Source organism: Arabidopsis lyrata, assembly GCF_000004255.2.
Source record: "Arabidopsis lyrata subsp. lyrata unplaced genomic scaffold ARALYscaffold_332, whole genome shotgun sequence".
NCBI lineage: Eukaryota > Viridiplantae > Streptophyta > Magnoliopsida > Brassicales > Brassicaceae > Arabidopsis > Arabidopsis lyrata.
Genome location: NW_003302321.1, coordinates 1 through 9,416, shown reverse-complemented (window position 1 = coordinate 9,416; position 9,416 = coordinate 1). Strand labels below are relative to the sequence as shown.

The following is a 9,416-nucleotide window of genomic DNA, read 5'->3' as shown; positions in this document are numbered from 1 at the left end:
TTTTGATTCTTCGGCTTTAATGCTCAACGTTTGAATTTGAGTTGACTCTGATCTTCATGGGCCTCGCCTCTTTTGGCCCAAGTGTCCTTGAACCGACTTACCCGTGTCTTCTACACCAAACTCGTGTCACAGTGCAGTCACTTCGGATTCTCGAAATGGTGACAACCACTTCGACCATCCCTTCGGCTCACGGATCCAATGGGCTTCATCCTTTACGGGCCATTATCCTGATTACGTGGCAATCTTTGGTTGGTCTCGTACTTCTGGTGCGGGATCCGACACCAACAATTGTAATAGGGGGGAATTTTTCTTGAGCAATAAACAGATACATAGACTTTACTCTCTTGTTTTCTTTTCACGATTGTTGTTCGAATTAGCAAGGCTAGACGATCCGATACACATCATAAAATTTGTATTGCGGATTTCGACATCCACAATTTGGCGCTAGAAGGAGGGGATTTCTAGTCTTTTACTCCAGAATATCAATCGAAAAGATGTCAGACATAGCGGATCCAGCTTCAGTCCTCGACGAGATCAAGAAGTTGCTTAAAGATCTGTCCGAGAAGACCAACCAGCAGCAGCTCGCCACCACTGCGTTGTCTGAGAAGCTTTCAGCATTTGAAGAGCAGAGCAGCAGCCAAATCGCAGTCCTCACAGCGAGTTGTTCCGAAATCAGGTCAGCCCATAATGCTTATGCGGATCGGGTTGATACAATTCTTGCAGGAACTTTGCGGACCAGCGGACCTCGCGGCCATTTGGACTTTCATGGTCCGAACGTTTCGGAGGTTCAGGATCCTAGGCTCGTTTCCCCGAACAACGTACTCCCATCTTCTTTGTTTCTTGGCTCTCAGAGTGAACCTGGAGATGGATCTCGTCATGCTCAAGCACCTCAAAATTCAGCCGGCGGTCCTTTTGTTCCAGCCAGAACACCTCTCCCCATTCATCTTGGCAGCACCCCGCATCATCCTCAAACCGAGTCCCATCCACCTCACCTTCCGGTCAACCCGGAAATCCAAAGCTTACAAAATCAGATTCGGGAAATGAGTTCGAGGGTTCATCAAGCCACCAGTTCGGCTCTCGAAGTCGATAGAGTGATCGAGGAGACGAGAAGGACTCCTTTCACTCCACGAATCGTAGCCCTGCGAATTCGAGACCAAAGGAAGGTCAAACTTCCAGGGTACGATGGTAAGGGAGATCCCAAAGAATTTTTAGCGTCTTTTTAGGTGACCGCAGGTCGGGTACATTTGGAGCCAAACGAAGTAGACGCGGGCTTATGCAAGCTCTTCACCGAAAACCTATCCGGGCCGGCTTTGACCTGGTTTACTCAACTAGAAGAAGGATCGATCGATAGCTTCAAGCAACTATCCACTGCTTTCATCATGCAGTACGGATACTTCATCAAGAGCGATGTAACTGATGCCCAGCTGTGGAACCTCTCACAGGGAGCCAGAGAGCCGCTCCGGACTTACATCACCTCCTTTAAAGAGATTATGGTCCAGATCCCAAATTTGTCTGATTCCGCAGCAATTGCTGCACTCAAGAACGGTCTATGGCACGAATCCCGTTTCCGAGAAGAGTTGGTTGTTAACCGACCAGCCACTATTCAAGACGCCCTCCATCGGGCAACGAACTGGATAAACGCGGAAGAAGAGCGGGCCGCTCTAGCAAAAAAGTTCAAAGCAGCTCCGAAACCTGCTCAACTTCTTCCTTAGAAGAAACCTGTTCAACCTGAAGCTCGGAAACCTGGAGCTGGCACATTCTCAGTGGATCGGGAGGAGCCAAAAGGTTCTCCGAAGAATTCACCTGCGAAGCAGTCTTTCTCGCCAAAGAGCAAAAACGGCGCTTTCCCGAGTAACAAGTGGATTCGTGACCCAAACGCTTACTGCGAGATCCACAAAGTCAATGGGCACGCTACGAAAGATTGCAAGGCTCTAGGAAGGTTACTGGCTGCCAAGTTCGCATCCGGGGAAATAACCGAAATCGATATTTCGGAGCTCGAGCCAACTCATCCGTCGGAGCAAACATTAGCAACAGAGGAACCGTCTCCTCCTAGCAAAAAAACCAAAAGGATCCAGTCCCCTGATGTTCTTAAAGGACCGAAGAAGCAAATCCAGGTGATTATGGGAGGATCCAAGCTATTTCGAGACTCCATTAGTGCAATCAAGCAACACGAACGGAGGGCAACCACCCCGATAATCAAGAAGGCCAGACTTACTGAGGAACAATTACCCGAAGTAACATTCTCCGAAAGAGAAACAAGTCAACTTGATAAACCACACGACGATGCTCTGGTCATAACACTCGATATTGCGCATTGCGAAGTGTCTCGGGTTCTCATTGATACTGGGAGTTCGGTGGATTTAATTTTCCTCGATACTCTGACAAGAATGGGGATATCGAAGCAAGATATAAGAAGGCCACCATCTCCTTTGGTTTCCTTTACTAGCGAAACTTCAATGTCATTAGGAACGATTGTGCTCCCGGTATGCGCAGAAGGCATAGTCAAAATGATCGAGTTCACGGTGTTCGATCGTCCGGCTGCTTATAATGTTATCTTGGGAACACCCTGGATTTATGAGATGAAAGCAGTACCTTCAACGTATCATCAATGCTTGAAATTCCCTACGAAATCTGGGGTAAAGCAAATCCTGGGAAGTCAGAGAGCTGCGAGGATGTGTTACATGTCCAGTCATAAGCTTAAAATTCAATAGCAACCACAGTTCGAGGTGCCTGCAAATCCCGTCAAAAAAATAAGCAGTGACCTCGTGGAGGCAGTGGTAGTTAATGAGGAGTATCCGGATCAAACTGTGAGAATAGGAGCGGGATTAAGCGAAACACTCCGAGTCGAACTGATAACTTTCCTAAAAAGGAATCAACAAACTTTCGCCTGGAAAATCGAGGAGATGACTGGGATCGATACAAAGGTCATTTCGCACGAGCTCAACATTGACCCGACTTTCAAACCAGTAAAACAAAAACGCAGGAAACTTGGTCTAGACCGAGCCGAGGCTGTAAATGCCGAAGTTCAGCGCCTGCTCGATGCCGGTTTGATTCGCGAGGTCAAATATCCGGACTGGTTGGCAAACCCTGTTGTAGTCAAGAAGAAAAATGGGAAATGGCGGGTTTGCGTAGATTTTACCGATCTCAATAAAGCATGTCCCAAGGATAGTTTCCCACTTCCGCACATCGACCGACTTGTCGAGTCAACTACGGGCCACAAAATGATGTCCTTTATGGATGCTTTTTCTGGGTATAATCAGATTTTGATGAATCCGGAAGACCAGGAAAAGACAGCTTTCATCACGGACCGTGGAACTTACTGTTATATAGTCATGTCGTTCGGGTTGAAAAATGCCGGAGCCACTTATCAACGGTTGGTGAATATGATGTTCAAAGATCTCCTCGGTAAAACGATGGAAGTGTATATTGACGATATGTTGGTGAAGTCAATATCAAGCACTTCGCATATTGAGCATCTAGAGCAGTGCTTCGCAATTTTGAATAAGTTCGGAATGAAACTGAACCCGACCAAGTGCACTTTTGCAGTTCCTTCGGGAGAGTTTTTAGGTTACATTGTCACGGAGCGAGGAATCGAAGCTAATCCGCGACAGTTGAACGCTTTTCTGGCGATGACTTCACCTCGCAACATCCGGGAAGTTCAGCGACTCACGGGGCGGATAGCAGCTTTGAACCGATTCATCTCGAGGTCAACCGATAGGTGCCTTCCATTCTATAATCTGCTCCGAAAAGCAAACAAGAATTTCATCTGGGATGAGAATTGCGAAAAGGCTTTCAGAGATCTAAAAGATTATTTGTCCAAACCTCCTGTGTTAGCGAAACCCGAGTTCGGAGAAGAGCTTTTCTTGTACGTATCGGTTTCTGACAGCGCAGTAAGTGGAGTGTTAGTGCGATTGGATCGGAACGACGAAAGACCGATTTTCTATGTAAGCAAGTCTTTTTCGGGAGCGGAGTCAAGATATCCGATGATGGAAAAGCTAGCTCTGGCAGTAATTACTTCGGCTCGGAAATTAAGACCGTATTTTCAATCTCATACGGTTATTATCCTAACCACGCAACCTTTAAGGGCAATTTTGCATAGTCCGAGTCAGTCAGGAAGATTGGTTAAATGGGCAATTGAGCTAAGCGAGTATGATATTCAGTTCCGAACAAGGACAAGCTTGAAATCTCAAGTCCTCGTAGATTTTCTGATCGAACTACCTCTGGTCTCCATGGAAGTTAAAGAAAATGAAGGACCTTGGATACTTCATGTGGACGGCGCGTCCTCAAAACAGGGTTCCGGGATCGGTATCCGATTACAATCCCCATACGGTGAGGTAATTGAACAGTCATTTCGTCTCGCATTTAGTGCGTCGAATAACGAGGCGGAGTACGAGTCTCTCCCTGCAAGACTTCGTCTACCGTTTGGGATAGGGGTCACCAAATTACGGGCCATTTGCCGACTCTCTGCTCGTTGCTAATCAATTTTCCCGGTGATTATGAAGCAAAAGATGGCAGAATGGAAACTTACCTCGCTCAGGTTCAGGAATTGAGTAAAAAGTTTCTTAAGTTTCGAACTCACTAGAATTCCGCGAAGTGAGAACTCAGCGGCGGATGCCTTAGCGGCATTGGCGTCGAGTTCCGAAGTAACAGTGAGCCGAATGATCCCTGTCGAAGTAATTGAACATCCCAGTATAGCCACCGGAGAGCTGAATTTCGTAACTACACGGTCTATGCAAAGAAGGATGAGTGTGGAACAAGAACCACAAAGGGTCGAGGAAACTGAGCAGAACTCCGAAGTAGAATCACTAATCGGAACACCGCTAAATCCGGAACCACTACCACCAGCGCTACCGCTTCCGGATTGGGGGGCAGACTGGCGGATACCCATCAGAGAATACATCCTTAATGGTACTCTCCCTGTGGATAAGTGGGAGGCACGGAGACTGAAAGCTAAAAGTGCTCGTTTCTGCATTTCGAGCGACACCCTCTACAGAAGAAGCATCTCGGGTCCTGACATGATCTGTATTTTCGGACAGCAGGTCCGTACTATGATAAAAGAGATTCATGACGGAGTATGCGGAAATCACTCCGGAGGTCGCTCTTTGGCTTATAAAGTAAGAAAGTACGGATATTTCTGGCCCACGTTAGTCTCGGATTGCGAGGAGTATGCGCGGAAGTGCGAGAAATGCCAGAAGCATGCACCTTCAATTCACCAACCCACCGAGCCATTATCATCAGTCTCTTCGCCTTATCCATTTATGAAATGGTCTATGGATATTATTGGGCCTCTTCATGTTTCTACTCGTGGAGTGAAATTTGTCTTGGTTCTTACCGATTATTTCTCGAAGTGGGTAGAAGCGGCAGCCTACGTAAACATAACTCAGGTTCAAGTTCGCAAGTTCATTTGGCAGGACATCATTTGTAGGCACGGTTTGCCATATGAGATCGTTACTGATAACGGACCTCAATTCATTTCACGGCAATTCGAATCTTTCTGCGAAGAATGGCAAATCAGACTCAGTCGATCAACGCCTCGTTATCCGCAGGGTAATGGTCAAGCTGAAGCAATGAACAAAACTGTTTTGTCTACTTTGAAGAAAAAACTCAAGTCGCACAAAGGAACTTGGTTTAATGAACTACAGAGTGTTCTCTGGGCAATTCGCACTACTCCTAGGCGTGCAACTGGTGAAACACCATTTTCATTAGTTTATGGAATGCAGGCTGTAATCCCTGCTGAAATATTTGTGCCAAGTCCGAGACGGATGAATAACCCGCAGAACGAGGCAGCAAATAGCGAACTGATGGTGGACGTTATTGATACCATTGAGGAGCGACGTGATCGAGCTTTGATTCGAATGCAAAATTACCAGAATGCCGCAGCTCGATACTATAATTCGACTGTCCGAAGTCGGCATTTCGACGTTGGGACATTAGTATTACGCAAAGTTCAGCAAAATACAGCCGAAGACGGAGCGGGAAAATTAGGCGTCAACTGGGAAGGTCCTTATCGAATTACTCATGTAGTTCGCAATGGAGTTTATCGCCTTGAAAACATGGAAGGAAAAGCAGTCCGAAGAGCTTGGAATTCCATTCATCTGAAGAGATACTTTGTTTAAGTATTTTATTATTTTCATTATTGTAAATCGAACTACGATAGACTTGATCTCCACCTTTGGGTACGTAGGCAGCTCGAACTTCGAGTGCAGTCTCTAAATCAAATAAAATGTTTATATTCTTCTAAACATCTTTCAAAGAAGCCGAGAATTATCTCGCAATCCGTGAAACCGAGAAGAACCTCGTAACTACTTTTCTCGAAACCGAGCTCAGACCTCTGGTAATTCTTGAAAAATAAGCCTAAGTTTTACTTAGCAAAAAAGGGTCTGGTTCAACACAGACTAGGGATTTCTGCGGACTCCGAGTCCCGATCCTCATTTTTTCTATTAAGAACACCCACTTAACTCTCGTTCTTAGTATTTCCCTTATCCATTGAAGAATGAATTCTGAGTTCATGTAAACTGCGTATCTCGTCGAAATCTTAAGTATTTCTTAATTTTTCATACGAGGTATTCAAATTTCTCGAATACTCCGGATTTATAATTCAAAAGGACTTATATAAAAATGGAGGGGAAATATTCAAGTCTTCAAAAAGCGATAAATAGGTTTTGAGTTTAAAAAAAATAAAACAACAAAGGGGGGCACACTAGCCATCACAACCCCATAACCAGATCATTGACCCTTGACGTCGGGATCCTGCTGCATCTCCTCGAGCAAAACGGCAGCTTCGAAGTCCTGGCCAGCCATGAAATCCTTGTTAGTTCCGAACTCATCAATGGCGACATCATCTTCGGGAAGAGATGTCTCTTGCACGGGCTCTGGGGGAGTCGCTACAAAGAGATGAGCAAACTCATTTGGTTGAGGTCTGAGAGCGCTTACCTCGCGAGCCTTCTTCTAAGCCCCTTCCTCGTCTTTCTTTACCGACTCTAGTTCGGCTTTTATATCCGGAATCTCTCCCTTCAGAATCTCCTCAAGAAGTTCTCGGTTCGCCCGAGTCTCGGCAAGACGCGTCCCAATCATCTCGTTATCACTGATGGCCTTGTAGTAGGTCTCATGCTTCGAGGCGAGTCCGCTATAGAGTTCACGGAGCCTCATCCTTTCATCTTTTTTTGCTGCTGCGAGCTCCTCGTCCCGTTTCTCAGCAGCGATCTTGCACCATTCCTCGCTTTGCTTAACTTCAGCTTCCAGCGAGGTAATCTTGTCACATGCCTCGAGGTACAAGTTCTTCCCGATCTTCAGCTTCTCGGAAAGATCAGTCTTGGCAATGTCAAGAAGGTTGCAGCGACCTTCGGCCTCCAACATTCGCTCTCGGATCTCGTTCACCTTTGCCACCGCCCTGGCATTTTCCTCTTCCATCTCCTTGAGTTGACGGATCTCTTCTTCGAGTTCGGCAACCCGGGCCCTGAGGCCATCCAGCTCGTTAACAGGAAAGAGCTGGGACTCGTGGCAGGAGAAGGTGGTGTTGTACTCGAGCATTAACTGTCAAAACGAAGATTCATGAGGACGGAAAGAAAAGTTCTTATTTTTATATATAAGGAGAAGAGTTCAAAGAATTACCTCTCCGAGTTTATCAGCGAAGCGAAAGTAGTTCGCTCTGTTGACCTCCTTCAAGTCACTAAAGGGAGGAATCCTCATCCCAACAGGAGTAAAGTTCCTCATGAAATCAGCTGGTGACTTCGGAGGAGCTGTTAAAATAAAAAAAACGTCAAAATGAACTCGAAGCGAGAGAGAAATACGAAGTGACTCTACTTACCAGTAGGGATTGGAATCTCCTGACGGACGGATCCCCGGTTCTTAGAGTCCCGCGAAGGCAGGACAAGAAGCTGAGTTGGCAAGTCGGACTCCGGGGCCCGTTGTGAATCTTCTTTTTCTTCTGGTTTTGACCCCAGACTGGTTCCAGCATCCTCGGAAGGATTTTTCTCGTCGTTCAGACGAGAACGACTCTTGCGTTGAAGGGAAGGAACTTCAGTTTCCTCGTTCCTGCGTTTCCTTGAGGAGGTTGCACTATGGCCTCCTTCAGAAATTCCTTTTTCCTGAGAAGATCGGGAGGAGCGAGAATCCGAGATCCGGATTAGGTCTTTTCCCGAAGACACCTTCTTTTGATCACGATGATCAGAGGTCTTCGATTCGGAAACCGGATCTACAGTACCCGAATTTTTCCCTTTACCAGATGAAGATCTGGACTTCCCTTCATCCAAGGCCTTCACCATCCTGGCCTTATCTTCTTTCTCTCTCGCTTCTCTCGCTTTTTCCCTTTCCTTCTGGAGCCTTTTCTCTTCGCGATAGGAAAGTGGAGACATGTTAGTGGCAACAGCAGGGGAGGAGGGAGGAGTGGAAGAAATGAGGTCGGATCGCGAGACAATTCGGGCACACGAACTCCGGATGCGTTCGCAAGTGAACAATTCCCACGACAGGTCGCTGCTATTGCAAATCTTTACGAATTGCCCCGCAAAGGTATGAGAAAGCGGTTTCTTCGGAAGTTTAACTGCAAAAGCAAAAACATTGACAGATTAGAAGAAAAAAAAAACAGACGAGTGAAAAGCAGTGAAAAACCTAAGGAGCTATCTACCGGGACGACGAGTCCATTCACGAACGAAATAGTCCGTATTTGGACCATAAGAAAATTCGTCTACAGCGAAGAAGAAGTAGGATTTTCTCCATTGCTCGTCTTTTTCGGGAAAATCCCCGAAGACTCTGAAATTACTCCGAGGACTGAGGAAAAACGTCCCCGGAGTTCGCCCCTTCTTCACTGTATAAAGATGGAGTACGTCGGATAGCGTGATACGGTATCCATTTTCCTCTGCAAGGGTCTGAAGGCACAGGACGGTCCGAACTACATTTGGACATAGTTGAGGAAGTGCGATTCCGAGCTCGTGCATCAATTCGACCAAAAGGCCGGGAAGCGGAAAAGATAGCCCGCAGTCCGAAAAGAAAATTTCAAAAGCGCAAGTATGACCGGTAGGTGGAGACTCCGGAGAATCTGTGGGACCCGGAGTAATCAAGGAGATTTGACGAGGGATCTGGCAGGCACCTTTCAGCAGAGCCAGCTTTTTATTGTCGAGATTCGAAGAAAAATACTTCCCGAACTCGCCTTCCATGATGTGAGTCTCATTCTGGATCTTCCTGCTTCGCTTCGGAGCCATAACGCAATTAAGGAAAATGTAGAGACGAAACAAGATCTGGTACCAGGGGGATTTGGGAAGATATTTCAAGAACAACTCAAGAACACGCTTGAGAAAACTCTGAAGATCTTTGTGGAAATCCAGAAAACAGGAAGGTCCAGCGGCGGATGTTCTCCGAGAAATGCACACGGATCGCCGGAATACGAAGAACACGGCGGAGCGGAAGAAGAACAGCGGGGA

General features: G+C 46.6%; 2 protein-coding genes across 2 annotated transcripts; both read right to left on the bottom strand.

The window, feature by feature from the left end:
* Positions 1-6,948: 6,948 nt before the first annotated feature.
* Positions 6,949-7,410, bottom strand: LOC110225663. The gene has a single exon (XM_021015525.1). The coding sequence runs from the start codon at positions 7,408-7,410 to the stop codon at positions 6,949-6,951; it is 462 nt and encodes a 153-aa protein (XP_020871184.1).
* A 691-nt stretch (positions 7,411-8,101) lies between these two features.
* LOC110225667 (meiosis-specific protein ASY2-like) lies at positions 8,102-9,191 on the bottom strand. Its single transcript, XM_021015533.1, has one exon. The coding sequence runs from the start codon at positions 9,150-9,152 to the stop codon at positions 8,616-8,618; it is 537 nt and encodes a 178-aa protein (XP_020871192.1). The 5' UTR covers positions 9,153-9,191; the 3' UTR covers positions 8,102-8,615.
* Between the last annotated feature and the right edge of the window lie 225 nt (positions 9,192-9,416).